General features: G+C 46.8%; 4 protein-coding genes across 4 annotated transcripts; all 4 read right to left on the bottom strand.

Moving 5' to 3' along the window:
• Nucleotides 1–2,320: 2,320 nt before the first annotated feature.
• Nucleotides 2,321–3,442, bottom strand: cmkA_1 (Calcium/calmodulin-dependent protein kinase; the record flags this gene model as incomplete). Its single annotated transcript, XM_031153967.1, has 6 exons — nt 2,321–2,528; nt 2,606–2,682; nt 2,742–2,965; nt 3,019–3,049; nt 3,187–3,298; nt 3,348–3,442. The coding sequence occupies 6 exons, from the start codon at nt 3,440–3,442 to the stop codon at nt 2,321–2,323; spliced, it is 747 nt and encodes a 248-aa protein (XP_031001154.1).
• Nucleotides 3,443–7,532: 4,090 nt separating this feature from the next.
• mfs2_0 (putative efflux pump) lies at nt 7,533–9,032 on the bottom strand (the record flags this gene model as incomplete). Its single annotated transcript, XM_031153966.1, has 1 exon — nt 7,533–9,032. One exon carries the CDS (start codon nt 9,030–9,032, stop codon nt 7,533–7,535), a length of 1,500 nt encoding a protein of 499 aa, XP_031001155.1.
• A 2,042-nt stretch (nt 9,033–11,074) lies between these two features.
• On the bottom strand, nt 11,075–13,132 carry ELMO3 (Engulfment and cell motility protein; the record flags this gene model as incomplete). The annotated part of the gene is made up of 1 exon (XM_031153965.1): nt 11,075–13,132. One exon carries the CDS (start codon nt 13,130–13,132, stop codon nt 11,075–11,077), a length of 2,058 nt encoding a protein of 685 aa, XP_031001152.1.
• Nucleotides 13,133–13,759: 627 nt separating this feature from the next.
• On the bottom strand, nt 13,760–16,927 carry LHYA1_G009060 (putative MscS family protein; the record flags this gene model as incomplete). The annotated part of the gene is made up of 3 exons (XM_031153964.1): nt 13,760–15,557; nt 15,602–16,179; nt 16,232–16,927. The coding sequence occupies 3 exons, from the start codon at nt 16,925–16,927 to the stop codon at nt 13,760–13,762; spliced, it is 3,072 nt and encodes a 1,023-aa protein (XP_031001153.1).
• Nucleotides 16,928–17,598: the final 671 nt, after the last annotated feature.

The raw sequence follows: 17,598 nt of genomic DNA, 5'->3' as shown, positions 1-17,598 counted from the left end.
GGGGGGGGGGGGGGTTATTAGGTTACACAAGGTCTACGGTAAGGAAATTGATAGGAACAGAGTGCGATCATGCCTCTAGGTGTTGAGAGGATTCGGATGGAATTAAGTGACAGATAACAAGCAATGTCCCCTGTGGCGAGGTAGTGATCATATGATTTTGTGTATGAAACATGTCTGGTATTAACCTCTATACTATCTAGCGTAGTCTTTATGTAGTCTCCTAACAATATTACTGTCTACCCGAGGAATCCCTCCCAAATTTCATATCTGTAAGCTCGCATTTGTACTGAAAATCTTTAAAGATAGAAAAAAGTCTCGGATGATTATACTGAACCTGGGCTGCCAAAGCCTGAATGACTGGTGACTTTACCTTATTGTTCTGGCTTTGAAGGGTTTAAGCTTTATAGATAAACGTTCAGAGAACATCACAGGAGGGAGTACTTACACGATAGTTTCAGCAATATCAGAGAAGCTATAGAGGGAAATGAGATAGGAACTTGCTAGCTCTAAGTAGCGCTCAGCTCGACGTTTATATGCCGATATGCGATGCCTTGGTATCTGTATACCGGTTTTCGCTATTATAGCCTTAAGACATACGTTTATAGCGACACTAGCTTTACCACGCCCTATTGATTGTTGTCATTCACTAGGGATGGAGCTTCCTCCAACGCTTGGATGATTCGTAAAAATCTGAGATGTGCAAGTCGAAGGCACCAGCGGGGGCTTTCTTTCCCTAAGTAGTGTATAGTATTAAATCCTACAATTATATCATTATTATTAAAATTGTAGCTGCTTAAAGCCGGACCACCCATGACTAGCTTCCATCAGTATATATAATTTGCTAGTTTTCGTCAAGAAAGGAAGCTGCATCGTTTCTTATCAAATGGTTCGCAGCAGTTAGTATTTCTCCATGGTTCAGGGGCCTTTTCATTTTCTGAACCGGGGGGATGGAGCTATGTTTTCTGCTTTTATTACACTGTTAGATATCTTCTGTAGCACTATCTTTGAAGTTTTTGACTGATGTACCAGACTCGTATTCTTTGGTGGGAGAGAGCCTCCTTGCAATACGGCTTCGTGTTGTAATACGACCGAGGCTGTGTCATCTGTCTGGTCTGTCGCTTTGTTAAAGAGTATGTCTGGAGTGGCAGATGGTATCTCCCCAATATAGGCAGGAGGATAAAGCTTCGGAATTGTAGTCTGGGAGCATCGCTTCTTCCTCAAATACTTTGTCGAAGTTGGGGACGCTATTATATTCTTGAAGGTCTGCAGCATCGTCGACGAGATTCATAGGAATATCGAACAAGATAATTGTATCAGCAGATATGCCCCCACGGCTTGATATCATCGATGTATCTTCGTCTCAAAACTCTTCTTCTGCGGTTAGTCGCTCGTTGCATAAGCTTGACTCGGTAATGGTCCTCCGTATCCACCAAGCCCTGGCGGTGCTCTGTGTATATCCTACCTGGCGACATCTTCCCTCGGATGAGACTTTTCCTCGCTTTTGTATATACCTGTCAGCGTTATAGAAAAGAGGGAATAATATGGTCATTACAGGCGAATAACAGTTCATCTTCAAGTTTTCTAGAAGCTGAATGGTCTAGTGTCTGCTTCTGGAGAAGTTCGAGGTCAGCTGCGTTCTCTTGTACATGATCAGCTTAATAAGCAGGTAATATTCAAGGAATTAGACTATCAACCCTGTAGCTAGATGTATATAAATTGCCGCTCGATACTACACAAGTAAAGATTCAAGGCCATCACAGTCCTATTATAAGTGCTTCCTTCGTGGCGGACGACGAGCTCCCACGCCCATGTAGTGTCCGTTGGGAACTCTCAAAGAAACAGTTCAGCTGTCTTTGAGTGCCAGGAGGAGCTCAGCAACACGATTACCCGCCTATCAATAACGTGTCAACGCGTTGAAAACCAAGTTCCGAATCTCACAAAACACCAAACATTACAGCCACAGTATTCGAAAGGGAGTAGTGCCCCCCTTCACAATGCGCCTACAATAGAAGTGGATCTGGTCACTCCATTTTCTTGCCCGACAATGATTCACGGTATCGGAGGGGAGAAGTACACGATTGAGAAGCGGGATTGTTAGGAAGGATACGGTCAAGACAACAACAACAACAACAACACCACCACAAACAGCCCAGAACACACCTTCAAGAACACACCTTTAGCTCGTCACAGGTTCAAGCTCGGCTGGGCGTTATCCATAACGAGAGATTAATGTGCCCTTTCAGATGAATTCCCTTTCACGTCCTGCGCCTCCCGCCCCAAATACCCCACAAAATAGCACTCATAAGAATACTATGATCGGCTATAGCACACCACTGAACCAGTCATCTTGTAACAACTCCCTCGCAGTTGGACGATCCCTCGGGTCCAACTTCATAACCTTCAATAAAAAGGTCCTGTCCTCCTCTGTCAAACAGTCATCCTCGATTATTTTAAACGGCCTTTGCTTCTGGTTGTCCTTGATATATTGGGTAGCTGAGGCTAGTACTCCCCATCTGTAACCATCCTCTCTTGGAATAAGATCCATGTAAGACTTGGGAACAGGACCAAAAATAGCTAGTGTTTTATGATAATATGGATCAGATACTCTTCATCGTCAGCTGTGGCGTCTTTAGGGTCGGGCTTAAACATATGCCAGTTGAGACCCCAAATAAGACTTATAAGCTATAATAACGTTAGCGCAATTCAGACAATGCAGTCCAAGCCTGCTTAGTATCACCTACCGTCGCGCCAAATGACCAATTATCAGTCGACTGTCCCCATCTAAGCTGTACCATAGCCTCAGGGCTTCTAAAGATAGCAGCTCCCATATGCGGTCCATCCATCCCAACCTTTAGGTAATCCTTAGGATCTATCCGAAAGATATCACCGAAATCAGCCAGTTGGACATCGGAAAAGCGAGATGATCCAGTGCCATAATTGACGAGAATATTATCCGGTTTAATGTCTATGAGTGTATGTATTAGTTATAGTGTTAAGATCTGATATAAGGTAGCATACCAGTATGTGTGTACCCATCATCATGCAAAGCCTGAATTGCTTGGAGTACTCTTTTTGCCAAAAACTTCACATCTGACCTTTCTAAGGTCTTTACGTTTGATGCATGTAGTAGATTGTCGTCTAAGTATTGCAGAATCAAAGATGGAGGGTTTTGGTCTCATCTAGCACCTGGCGGATGTATAGGCAATTCCGGAAATTCTTCAGAATATCACGCTCGTTTTCGAGGCGTCCCTGTGGGGCTGTCTTAATAATAACTTTTCCAGCTTGAGAGTTGCTTTTCCTGCAGTAATTAGATAGGTGAAGGTTAAGTTAAGTGAAGCTGATCTTACGTGGCAGTCCAAGTATCTCTCGCGACCTGCGCAGAGACAAAATAACTTCCGACTTTTCCTTCCAGCCGTTGGCCAATTTTGATACTAGCAGCCATGATTGAGCATTCTCGTCTGCGTTGGAAGGAATAGTCAAAAGTTTGGACGTTGACAGACAACAGAAAAATGATGGAAGAAGGGACAATGGTTGAGGATAAGAGCGAGGGCGTGATGAAGGACTCCTAGATTTAATCTTATCCGCTCCGCTGCGGCTCAGCTTTGCGTTCATCACGTGGCGTCGCCAAACACCAACTCTAACAATTGGGCCGAAGATTCCCAAGATGCTACATATAATCTCTATTGGATTACTTCTATAGCGCGTGACGATGAATGTCCGCCTGATAATTGTTCTATTTTCCCGGACAGCGGCAGTGTTATTGTCTTATGGAATGAAGATGCGTGCCACCTCTAGGCATTATTCTCGCCAGACCGGTGCAGCCTTGTCAAAAAAGTGCCTTTTGCACAGCCCCAGCTGGCTGGTTACAGCATATTTCTTCCCACCATTTCCTTTTAAGCTTGATATCCTAGCGAATTGGAGGTAGGTCCTGGCTGCGAGTCTCGCCACCTGTTTGATACGTCCTATTCTATTTGCTATATAATGTTTGGCTGAATTCGGTTAGTACTTGTCCTCTTCACCGAGATGGTGCCAGAGATCGAGGGGCTGTGGTTCATCGAAGTTCACATGAGGCAATTTTGTGCCTCTATTCGTTGATAGTTTGGAGGCGTTTCCATTCACTGCCAGCCTGGCTGTATTTGCCTGTCATGTAAATATCGAAGCACCTCCAAGGAGCGAGCAATCTTTTGACATCCCATTTTATTAATATATCTTCGAATACATCGTCTTATTGAACTATATACAATTTCGAAAACATGGCAATGGTCGCTAATATGCCAGGACCTTGGCCCAGAGACTCGTTTGAGACAGTCGATGAGCTCTATCTTCCAGTATCACCTGCATCATCCTCAACAGAAGCTTTCCCACAATTTCATCTAGCAGACGTGAATCAAGCATCTTCAAGCAGCTGCGATGAATTGTTCTTCTCAGTGGAGCAAAACCACGAAGCAGTTTCTCCGTCGTACTTGGTCTTCGAACCGGTGGTCTCCAGTGTGATCGACAACAAGCCGATAGACTGGAGGAGATATGACCCTCCTGGAGAACTATTGAAATTTCAAGATGATACTTCGGAAGACATCAAGAACCTTCTTAAGCCCTCAATAGAGATTATTCAAGCAAGACATGCCGAAGAAATAGAAGGCCATGTGGCAGCGGCTCGACAGGATAGACCACTGACTCGAGGGAGAAAGGTCTCTATCAAACCTCAAAGAATTGTAAGACATTATATTTTGGTTGTTACTCAAGCTAAACACTGACAACAAGGTAGATATCGGGCGGAGCTTCACACCTTTCCCCTTCCTCACATAGTGCTCGTTTGAGCGACTCCAGTAGTCTGTCTATAACCTCATTTGACTCTGGATATGCCTCGAGATCCTCAGAAATCGATTCTACCAGCAGCTCCAAAGCGGGGCCGAGATCATCTTTTGGACTGAATTCTATTTTTAAATTGAGACGAAGAGATAGGGCCAAAATTGAGCTCGGCGAAATCAGCATGTTTACAGCCCAACCAACCAGAGCGTCTCTGGAAATTCCGGTGGCAGTCGACGAAACTTCGGCTGAATCGTCAAGAACAGAGTAAGGGCGACTCGATGATATATTTCCTGTCCAGGCTGACTTATGTAGGGAATGCGTCTCGTGTCTTGAGGATTTTGCGAAACCTGAAATGATCAAACTAAGCTGTCATAGCTACTGCATGGAATGTTTCCAGCGACTTATAAGGTTAGGCTGCCCATCAACGACACGAAGATTGATCTAAATCCCTATAGTACGGCCCTAGAATCAGAGACGCACTGGCCTGCAAAATGCTGCCTCAATACAATACCATCTTCGAGCATTCTTCCCCATCTCAGCATTCTTCCCCATCTCGACCGGCCAACCAAGAAGAAATTCAGGGAACGTGAAGCAGAATGGTCTATTCCTGCGGGAGATCGGATATACTGTGCTCAGCCTTCATGCAGTACGTGGATTCCGGCCAAATACGTAAACGCTGCGCTTCATTCAGCGAAATGCCCAAAGTGCGCTCAGAAAGCATGCACAATCTGCCGAGGGGAGTTCCACAACGGAAACGACTGTCCTCAAGACCCAAATCTGCAAGCCACGATTGACTTGGCAGAGATGGAGGGCTGGAAAAGATGCTATAGCTGCCAGGCACTCGTTGAGCACAACAACGGATGCCGGCATATGACATGTCGCTGCAAGGCTCAATTCTGTTACATTTGTGGCTTGAAGTGGCGAACATGCGGATGCACCGATACCCAATTATCAGAGATCCAGCATCTGGCAACCGCGCGCCGTAACGAGCAGACTGCTAGAGAAGCGCGTGCAGTAGCAGACGCGGAAGAAGAGCGCATCGTTCTGCAGATGGTTGCCGATTATCAACGTGTTGAAGCGGAGCGTGAGGCTCAGGAAGCAGAAACGCGGGAAAGAATAGAAGAAGAGGAACGTATCGAAGCTATTAACCTTCGATTCCACCAGCTTACGAACGAGCTCGAATTACTGCACGATGTGCAACGTGTTCTCATAGCCGAAAGATACGAATTCGAAGACGAGGAAATGAAGAAGGAACGCCAGGATACCTTAGCTACGTTTTCGATTCGCCATCCGCATGAAGTGCAAGTCTTGGATATGGAATCAAAGGCCATCATAGCAGAAGAAGAACATAAATTCAAGACCCAATACCAAACCCGCCTAGCAGAAGAACGGCGCATTGAAAAAGACTATGCTGCACAACTGCGAGCATACTGGAAAGACAAGCCAGAAGCAGAGTATCACGTACAGGAAGCGAGAGATGAATTGCGGAGAGACCAGAATAAAGAGTACAGGTTCTGGGATGCGTACAGAAGGACACAGCTCCAGGCGGTTTCTGAGAGAGAGAAGAGGAGGATGGAGGCTCTGCTTGTGAAGCAGAGGAGTGAGGTCAAGGCTGTTAGTGGAAGATGGGAGATTGATGAAGTGGAGTGGAAGCGCAAGAAATGGGCTGAGGGTCTGTGGGTAGAAAAGGTGGCGTGGGAACGGGGGACGATGCTACAGGTACGGGAGCAAGAACAATATGCCCGCTCGGAGTAGAGGTTATATTCGGGTTGATAAGATCTAGTAGCTTTATGATATTAACGTTTTAATACCGTACTGTCTTAATATAGAGGAATCTTTTTACACGGTCTTGCTTGAAGCTATTCGCACTAGGCATTTAGATCTTTTAGAATATATAAAGGTGCAGGAGATCTACTTCTAACATAGGTACTCTTGCTGCCTCGACTAATCAGATATCTCTCTTAGTAGATGCACAAGCGAAATAGGGACTGGAGCAAGTTGGCTTGATAGGAATCGGTTAGGGAGAAGTGAGCCAGTCAGAAATTAATACCGATCAAAGTAGAAAAAGTGAACATGACAAATGAGCTGTCTTTAGCTAAGCGTCATTAGACCTCTTTGTACTCTTAATTACCCACCACTTCATGAAAGAAATATTGCATAGATTTCAACTCCACGGGCTTAAGATCGAGGTAACAAGGGAATCAGCTTTTCTCGGCCATGTTTGATACTTTTACCGTTCATTCTCTCTCTTTTGCTGCCGCGTTATCTCGAGATGCATATATATACCCTACCATCTATTAGAGAAATATAGTATTATCTATTATGGTTCTTTGATAGTTTTTTAAACATATATGCGAAATCATTCATCTTTCAGCTATTTATACCTGCTCTAAGCTCAATCTTGAAGGTAGATTTATAGCGTTGCGATTTCAACTACGAACCTATACGCGCTGCCCAATAAGAGTCATACATAGCCACAACCTAGTCTCTAGCTTGCTATACGAAAAACAGTCACAATTCATTGCTATATAAACGTAGCATGACTGTTATCTCTTCCATTATTTATTAAACTCATTTTATTATACCTGAGAGCTTTAAGATTATACCATTGAAACTATCTAAAATCCAAAGTCCGCGCTAAGCAATATGTCTCTCCTTACTCCACCAGCTCCATTTATATACATAACGCTCGCATATAACAGCATACAATCCCTCAAGTATTATCAGTGACTAGATTGAGCTTTCGCACGCAGCTTTGGGCCGTATGCCCAGATCAGCAATGGGGCAGGTATCCCAATCGCAAGGCCAACAAAAGCCAACGTGCTATTCCCCCAACCATACCCCAACACCTCATACATCTTCGGTGCAAACAGAGGGAATCCAAAAGCTGCCAGACTGCGTAGAAACTGAGTGGCCGCTGATGCAGAGCTCGTGTAGCCTGGGTAGGAGTCAATGACATAGGCCTGCAATGCCGTATCGCCGATTTGCATTCCAAAAGCCAATATGGCAACCCCGATGTCCACAACGACCCATTGCACGAGCTTGTCAGCGGCCCAGCCATACATGAATAGCCCGAGAGGTCCAAGAATATATGCAGGTATCATGATTGGAACGCGAAACTCGGGGAGAGCCACACCGTCGGTTCGCCTCTTCAATCTGCGGAAACTGTAGTCGATAAGTGGACCACCAATGACACAGCCAATGATTTCGCCGAGGCAAATGGCTATATAGTGAAGACCACTAATTGATATGGATTCGTGATACTGGTTGGTCCAAAGATCGGAGAAAGTCGATAACACAAGATAGAGGATCCCATAACTAAATCCTGACATGAGTGCTTGGACTTGCACAATAGGATGGAACATGAGCATTCGGATCGGTCGTGTAAGGCTGTTCCGGATGATCCCGGACATTGATCGTCCCACGTCAAGTCTTTCTACCTCCGTATAGTAGCTTTCGTTACCAGTAGTTTTCCGGAAATGTTTCGCCCTTTTCTTGAGAATGGTTGGTGCGTGAGTTTCCTTGAAGACTAGCAAAGACATGACAACCATAGCAGCTTGAATAATAGACGTCGACCAGAAAATCCAACGCCAGGTCGTTGTTTGGATTATGAAAGCTCCAATGATGGGTCCACATGCTGAACCAAGTATCGGGATCATGATATACATCCCCAAGGATGTACCACGCTGCTCTGGCGGCCATACATCTCCCAAAACACCACCTGCGAGAGCATAGATAGCGCTAGCTCCGAAGCCCGCAAGAAATCGAGCAGAAATAAGCAGCCCTTTGCTGTTAGCGAATCCGCAGACGATGTTCCAACCGAGGAACCAGATGTTCGTTGCGTGTAGCATGGGCTTGCGTCCATAGACCTCGGAGAGTGGGCCTATCAATAGCGGGCCGAAGGCTGTTGCGAGGAGGTAGACAGACATGGCCATGACTGATTCAATGTTGCTCATGTGTAGCTCACTGCCAATGGTTGAAAGTGCAGGAGCCATGATGGTTGAAACCATGATTCGGTTGAAGCCAGTTGCGGACAGAACACTTGTTACTGCCCATTTCCTGGTTGCTGGCCAGTTTTGGGGATTTTCGAGGTCAATGGGTGCAGCGAACTTGACTAAGAAGGGATCTTCCGATACAACTGGAGAGGTTTGCTTCTCGTCGTTCTCTGCGGGTTGCTTGTCCTTGTCAGAATGCTGCTTCTCGATGTCGACCGGCTGCTCCATCTTAGATGAGGGTTGGTTTCAAAGGAGGAAAGAAATAGACAAGCGCAATATTGTTTGGTGTAAATGAGGTTGAACAAGAGTAAACTTGAGCGAATACTCTGGGAGGAAAGTTGCTAAGAAGAAGCTGACCTTGGCAAGGTTATATAGGTCGACTTCCTCCGTTCTCGGGAGCATTTGCAAGAATATCAACTACCAGCATTTCAATCAACCAGGAACGTCTTTTGTGACTCATATGGTGCGCGAATAAGGAAGGTAGGATGACAATGAACTGATGAGGCGGCGCTAGACTCCTAGATATAGTTAGACGTGTAGGTGCAGGCGGCGTTGCGAGATGATCTGATAAGATTATGGGCAAACGATTGGTGGAAGATGATCTGATAAGATTATAGTGGAAGGATCCGACGGAAGTTTCCACCCGGCTGCCTAAAGTCTTACTCCGTATACTGTATGGCGTTCGTCTTGTCAGGCTGAAGCGAACTCCGTACTTGTACGTGAGGAGCCCTAAGCGAGCTACAGTAACAAGGACGGACGGAAGAAGATACTGTAGAGCCATGAACAACTTTGCTACAAGTGGAACCGATAGAAGGGAAGAGCTCTAACACCTTTTCTATATCTATATGATTGCAGCATGTCAGACGGGATTTGTGAGACTTTAACCGTGCTCCTTATATAACTTTCAGGCTCTCTTTAGTTAGATGGAGGCTGCTTGTATAATTTCACATTCCTTCATGTTTTACGTACTTCTAAGACTGACTAAACAAGGCGTTATGCTTCTCCAGGTAGTTATTCCGCGTCGCTAAGCTATGGGGTTTGCCTTGTGCATATGCGGGAAGTCTTGATTCAGCTTTAGCAAGTTCTTTAAGACTCTTTCTAGCCGTGGTTTAGAGCAGCTATTTTTTAGCATCTTTCGGACTCGGGATTATTATACTTTATCTCTAATAGAACCCGTCTAGAGATACACCTGGTTAGAATGAACTATCCAGATTATGGGACGAACTGAATTAGGTGCTCTTTCAAACAAGTAAAGCCTGTAGGAACTTACTAGAATAAACTATTATATTACAATGCTTTCCGTGTCCTCTTCGCCTTTTGAAGCTACATCCGAATCTCCAAGCTGCTTATTTATATTCTCCAATAACCGAACGCCAAGATGCTAGCAGCTAGTCATAGAACTCAACTAGTCCAGATCCCAAAGTTCCCAAACGTCCATCTACCCATCATGCACTCCCCCCCCCCCTACCCTCCCCTCATCCCATAAAAGACCCATCTCATCCCCCAAACACCACTCCCCACAACGCCCTACAATCAATATACCAATCTAAACAATGTCGCCCACACTAACCTATGCTGCCTCAAGAATTCTTCCCTCTAATTGCAATACCTAGCTCTTAATCCTAGCTTCCCTGGCTTTGCAAACAAGATGTAAGCAATAGTTACTGCGTAGATATTTCATCGGGAGGATCGAGTGGTATGATTGCTTGACAGCGGAATTTTCTAGATGTGAAATAGAGGCGATTGGTTCATTGATATCAATGTTGTGTGTGATGAGGCGACGAGCGATGAGCGATGAACAGGGAGAGACTGTGTAGCGGAGAGAGAGGGGAAGACGAAGCTTGTCAATGCGCGCTGAGGCAGGAGCACGTGTTGTAGGATGCGCTGGCGTCGGCGCACCTTGAGGAAGGAGAGACGAAAGGCGTTAATATCATGCAGTGGCAGTTGGACACTTCTTCTCTGTCTGTCGAGGAAGCAGTACACAAGGCTTTTGAACTGTTCTGTTTCAATGACCTTGCAGAACTTATGTTCTGTTTTCAATTCTCTTTGTTTTGCAGTTATGCTATGCTAAATATACCATAACACAGCCAGGTTTCTGTTTCTCTCTCGCTGAATTCCAATTCCAACTCTTATAAGCTCTAATCCAACACTAAAACACTCATATGAAAAGGGGTATCAAACACGCACACGAACTACTCATCCGACCTCCCCAACATTGAATACACTAGCGTCAAGCGTCAAGCGTCAAGCTTCAAGCCAAACTCCAAACATCAAACCTCAAACCAATACTCCTCATCAACGCCCTCTCGTCCAGGAACCACTCCTCCACCATCCCGATTTCCCCTACCATCCTCCCTAACATTCAATAAGCGGATCTTCAACCCATACTCTCCGATCAACGCAACAAGTTTATTCGTCTCCGCCGTAATAGGCGCTTGATTAAGCAGCATGAGCAAGCCATCGAGCCATTCACTCGCACTACTATGAGATATCGGCATCAATGTAAGTATCGCTCTTTCCTTATCACCTGCGCCGGAACTAGAATCCGAGGTGATGAATGAGTTTATGGTGATTTTCGTCGTTGTCGAGTTTTGTTTTGTGACTGTTGAGGATGATGTAACAGAAGATGATGATTCGTTGGAAGCAGAGACATTTGATACTACCGAAGAGATGGTGCTGAGGTCGATTTTCTCGTGGAGTTCGTCAAGTAGTGGATCTTGTTTACTCTGCGTCATGAAATCCGCGTAATGGAGAAAGCGCCTATTGTGCGATAGTTTGACGAATCTCCAACTTGACCGCCCATCCCTGGAAGAATTTGAACGCGGGAACCAAGCCCCTTGAAGTAGTGAGCGAATTCGTTGTTCTTTGACAAATTGCAGGGCCTCGCGTTTGAGTTCGTCGCGGACTTGATGGAGATGCTGACCCCATTCATCCTCAAATGTCAACTCCAATATCTCCATTTGCAATTCTCTCAGGCGCGCGTATTCGAAATCAGTGAGTTCTTCTTCCACTTCCTGAACGTCAACGGTCCGCGATGCTTGGCCAACAACTTGCTCAATCAGAATACGGACCAGCTCAGCCACTTTATCGAAATCAGCTTGTTCAGCCCCCGTCGACTTCCATAACCTAAAGAATGCCTGCAAAGAAGCTGTATGTAGTCTTGACCATTGTAACAGTAAAGGGCGGAAGATTTTATCGTAGTTTTTCATCCCGTCCAAAACCAAATAGCTCCTCGCATCATTGACATCGCTTTTATCGACCTCGAAATGCTCGTACAGAATAACAGTGACTGCTAAACTGGCTCTTGCAATCGGACACCGTTCATGCATTGGCTTCGAACTCTGCTCCAGTAATAGCTTCTGAAATCCATCTTCATGCTTCCGCACGTAATCCGTGAGGTCCATCATACCCAAGAAGCCCGTTTGGTCGAACTCCCACGCCGGACTCTCAGTCTCAAAGCCCAATCTCCGCCATTTCTCCGGATTATGCCTTCGACTTCCCTTCGTCTTATCATTTGCAGTAGCCAGCGCCTCCGCCCTCTGAACCCCACTCTCCTTCCGCTCCGGTGCACTCGCCAAATGTAATCCTTTCAGCGCCCGTCTATGTTCCGGTTTCTCCAGATCAACCTTGACATCTCTCCACTTTCTCAGTAGCACTTTCGTCAATGCCTGGAAGTCAAGCAGAGGATGCGCCAGATCCTGCAGCGCCGAACTCTGCATCAGTACATATACCGCTTTGATGACGCCCAAATCCTGTAACCGCTTAATGAACTTTGGCCACTCTTCCCCCGGACCGCCTTTAATCGAATCCCGCATCAGCGCATTAAGAAGCATCAGCGCGTTTGCGCACAGCGCATGATCCGCACTATTCAACTGGCTAACCACCATCTCAAAAAACTGTGGATACACCGCGACAGCCGGTTTCAACGCCCTGAATCCAAACGCACCTGGCTCAGCTTTGTTCTGCGGATGTGACACAATGGCAACGAGGATACTCATGGCGCCGCGCAGGATATTGACCAGCGGATGCGTAACAATGAGCTCCACGACCCGTTCCACCAACTCCCCGCTGCCAGAGGTCTCGAAGATCTCCCAGCCCATATCGACTTCCAGTAAGCGTGTGAGCGATTGCAGGGAATAGGCGAGGGTGTTGCCGCCGGTATTCATGATGAGACGGCGCAGGATGGTTAGGCCATTGGAGGCGATGAAGAGGTCGGCGAAGGAGGGGTCGTTGATGCTGCTCTGCAGTTTGAAGACGGCCATTTTGCGCAGGGCGTCTTCATCGCTACTGAGGCGCGAGAGGAGGGAGGGGATGTCGGCTGCGTCCATGGTGAAGGTGTCAAATTGTGCATGTACTTGTACATACAATTGGCAGGCGTCAGCTGGTGGTTGAGGACATGGGGAGGAAGTTGAGAACTTGGAGGGTTCGCGGGAGACTCGAAGGGAAGTTGTACGAGGAGGATGAGAGGAGCGAGGCTTGTGGAGGATCTGGCTGCGTGTGTACTGAAGCGTCCTGGAGGTTTCGAGGGAAGTCGCGTTGGTGGTCTGTGCGCTAACAGCGGCCGCGCGATTCAGGGGTAGGGGAGATGAAATCTGAGAGCTAGAGCTGACTCTTTACCCAGTGAGGTACGAGAAGAACCACATTGTTGTTGCTGTGTGAAGTCTTGATATTAGTGAGGAAGAAGAATAAAGTAAAAGTTGCAAGTTTTGAAGGCGGTGCAGACGAGCAATTGTTCCATCCACAATTCAGTGTATTGCCATGTACTAATAGACTAAATATGTCAAAATAATCATATTATTACTCCTCTATCCCATGTAGTAAACGCTGTGGATCTTTCTAATCCATTATACCGCCATGTAGCCTTCTATCTATCTCATCTCCAGTGGACCTCCACTGCAAAACTCCCGCTAAGGTCAAAATCTATCTGTCTATATACGAGTATCTCTCACTCATATTTACGCGTGCTTGCTGCTCTCCTCCGTCATCGCCCTTTTCGGTGCACTTATCGGTACATCTCCTCTCTCCAGCGCACCATCAGTCGCAATGGCCTGCGGACTTACAATTCCAGTCCTAGGATCTATAGGTGTACTTCCCACCGACTCGAAGGTATCGCCCCTGTTTCTACCCCTCGAGTCATCTCCATGCATCAACTGCTCAGTTTCCAGACCCCAGTTGACAGTTTTGGAACCAGAGGCTTCAGGAATGTCCGGCATATCGGCAGCTCTGATATTCCGGTGGCCGGCTTCGAGGTCATCGAGACTGGTCCCTTCTTCCGAGGTGCCAAGCTTGCTTCGGCCACGATTGAAGAAACGATTGCGGCGGCCGCCGCTGGTGCCGCTCTGTGCTCTACTCATCTCACTGTCACGACTGGTGGTTTTAGTCAGAGCAGAACCATCTTCACTAATCCTTGTGTCCCTCGAAGTTCTACTTGGTCCTGGCGATGGTGTGGTGGTGGTAATCTTCGGAGTTGGAAGACGTGGCTTTGGATCATCAAACACATCACCAAAGTCGGCACCTGAAGAGATGGCGGACATGCCGAGAGAGAAATCAACACGCTTGCCCATTGCCGAGATTGATTCTCCTCGGTGGCGACTGTTACTGGTACCAGCCCTGTTACGAAGGATAGATGGATGGTTGTTGAGTGGTTGGCCAGAAATGCTCGTTTGGCGTTCGACAAAGGCGGGATCTCGTTCGCGTGCCAAGGAACCTGAACGGGGTCCTGGTCCTCCTGGATTTTGATTCTCGTTGGTAGCCGTAGGCTCGGGATATGCTCCCTGCAGATGCATTGGGAAGTTGGGTTGAGCACCAGCGAGACGCATACGTGGACCCTCCATACCAATCTCATCCATAGTGACCATCAAAGCACAGATAAACTTGTTGCGGCGTTGCATACGCAGGACCTCGTTTTGCCAGTTGGATTTGTAGAAGAAAACAACGTTCATAGTGATAGAATGAGCTTCGTAAATGGTAGTCAACTCGGTGAGAATGTTCTTTTGGTACTCGCGGTTCTCGGACGTGACGAACTCAAGTAGCCGCTTATGAAGCGTCTCGAGTTGTTCCAAAGTGGTGCCAAACTTAATAGTGACAGGAACAGCTTCAGCAAGTCCTCCGGATCGGCGTTGGTTGAGGATGAAAAGTGTGTTCAGGTAACTGTTTGGCGCCTGCACAACGTGACCTTCCATCTTCTTGAATTCGGTGTACAGGAGGCCAATTTCTTTGACAAAGTAATCGTCGCCTTTCAGCGCAGACCCAGTATTTCCGTAAATCGTGACTCGGTCTCCCACATCGAAAGGATGCTTGACGAAAACGAAGATGCAAGACTGCAGAAACTCTTGTGCGGTGGCAGAAAATAACCATGACAGAGCGAGCAGAGACGAGCCAAGCGACGTCAGTACACCCGACGCAGATGTCGAGATGAGAGATACGAAAACAATGATTGTGACTACAAACACGGCGAACAGGAATACGTCGTCAAGCTTTGAGACGACCGAGTCGAGATCTTTCAGAGAAGCAGTTATGGCTTTACGTTCGCGGCCAATTTCAACACAGACGGCCTCAAGTTCCTCCATGGAAATATCCCCATTAAGATCCTTATCAAACATGGTAAATGCTGCATCGGCCTCGTCATCATTGTCGAATGCGGATCTCAGGTCGTCACTAAAAATGGTTTCGGAGTCTTCGTGGACGAAAGTACGATAGAGTCGACGGGCCAAGACCTGGGAGCCAGTCGTGTTACCCAGAAGCTGGATTATTCTAAGAGCGTTAGTCGTGATTGATAATAGAAAGGACGTTCTTACACTTGACTTGGGTGAGTACTGCCTTTGACTTGTTTTCCGGTAAAGTCCCCGGCAACTCTTCCAGCGACATCGCCAACTTTGTTGAAAACATGACGTGTTTTCTTCTGCGCCGCGCTCATATATGCCATGGGTGTTCTAGTTCCAGACGATGGGCCGGTATCGTTCTTGACCTCGAACTCTTCATCATCCATGGCGATTTTATCTTTCGAGTAAGTATAAAGCTTGGTTAAGCTAGATATTTGAAACTTGTTAATATCAATTCTGTCGGCATATGTCCTGAGATGGAAGCTGATGGCAATGAGCTGGATGATGATCTTTTCTACGAAATTCAGGACTGATCCGACGAATATGGAAATAATGATCTTGTTAACAGTCTTCTCCCAACCTTTCGTAGCTTTATTGCCGTCTATGTGATGATTTTTCATAGTAGGTAGGAAAGAAATTTCGACGGCAAGCCACCAGAAAAATATGGTGGCTGGAACTTCGAGTTGCTTTCCAAGATCCCTCCACTTCTTGCTGTTGTTGGTAAAAATACTGGAGACGAGACCCATTGGGTAGGGAATACATTTGGCGATAATCTAATGGTATGTCAGTACGCAAATGACAGATCACAAAGGAAGGAGGATGTACTCTTCCCGCCCATAGTGTCAACCAAACGATTTCCAGCCAGATTCCAAACCAAAAGAGCTTAACCCCACCAATAGCAGATTGTTTGAACACCAGAAGTCCGAGGAGCATTGGAATGAGTAGGATGATGGTGACTGGTGAAATGTAAAAGAAGTACCGAACCAGCCAACTGGAATTATGGATCTTCTTGAATAATTTGGAGAACTTGGTGGTGGGGTTTGCTGGCGGTTGATAGACCCTTGTCTTCTCGTGTATGGGTGTAGTTCCAACATCGAAATCGTCAATGGGCTCTGCAACTGTACGTGATCTGGAACGGTGTATCGATTTCGATCGGGCTAAGCTCTCTTCATTTGTAGTATTCGATGCCACCCGCTCGGCGCGGAGCACTTCAAGATCATCTTGTAGCCGCCGGGATGCTGCCCTCTGCTGGGATACGGACATTGAAGGAGACAGACCCCGTGCCTCTCTGCCAATGTGATCCGGCCCATTGAGATAGCTTGTAGTCGTACGCAGGTGGTTGTGGTCCATATCGCTCATATCTATATCGTGATAAAGGAGGGGATCGTCGACCTCTTCAGCTTCGTCGTTCCGCAGAGTGCGATCTTCGTCTGAGGAGCGTTGGTATGCATTCTCTCCATCGTAGTTGGGAGCGAATGCCGGGAAGGAGGATTGCCCCCTTTCATTTACAGGACTCGACATTGCGTAGGAGATAAGGAAGAGAGGAAGATGTTGTGGTTCGAGGTATTTCGTGTATTAATGGCGTGGGTGGGGGAACAAAGAAATTGGCCGCCCAGCAGTCCTTTGATGATGGTAAAGACGGGGTTTTTCCAGAGACCGAATTGATATAGGAAGTATCAGGATGTGTTGTGTGGGTTTGCTCTGGCATACAACAGAGATCAACAGCTGGCTGGTCCCAGGTCCTATTGCAGGTGAAGCTTGTATGGGGGGGGGTGATTGAGGAGGGAAAGCGAGTGTGGTGTCGTTTGTTACAGAGATGTATGAAAGAAAGGGCAGAAGGACGAAAGGAAGGTTGGCAATGGAGGTGGAGGTGGAGGTGGAGGTGGAGGTGAAGGTGGAGATATGGATGGATGGAGTCAAGATGCACAAGATCTCAACCCGAAATAAAACATTATGCATCGAATCGGTCGATGTTTTCTGGATCTACTCCAATCTACTTTTTCAAGGTACCCGCTTTGACTCCTGGATGGCGCCGGGGTATTCGTGGACTGGACAGGCTCGACTGGACCGGACTTCCCTGCGCACGTCACTCGCAGGGTCCATATCTACTACGGTACCAGCAGAAATACTTGACGCTTTTCCCATTGGCTACAGAAAGAGCTGATGAACTGAATGCGGAAGATTTATGGGTT

The sequence above is a fragment of the Lachnellula hyalina genome, assembly GCF_007821495.1.
Source record: "Lachnellula hyalina strain CBS 185.66 chromosome Unknown contig00279, whole genome shotgun sequence".
Taxonomy (NCBI): Eukaryota; Fungi; Ascomycota; class Leotiomycetes; order Helotiales; family Lachnaceae; genus Lachnellula; species Lachnellula hyalina.
The sequence above is the reverse complement of the archived record's forward strand: the minus strand, read 5'-3'. Positions and strand labels throughout refer to the sequence as shown.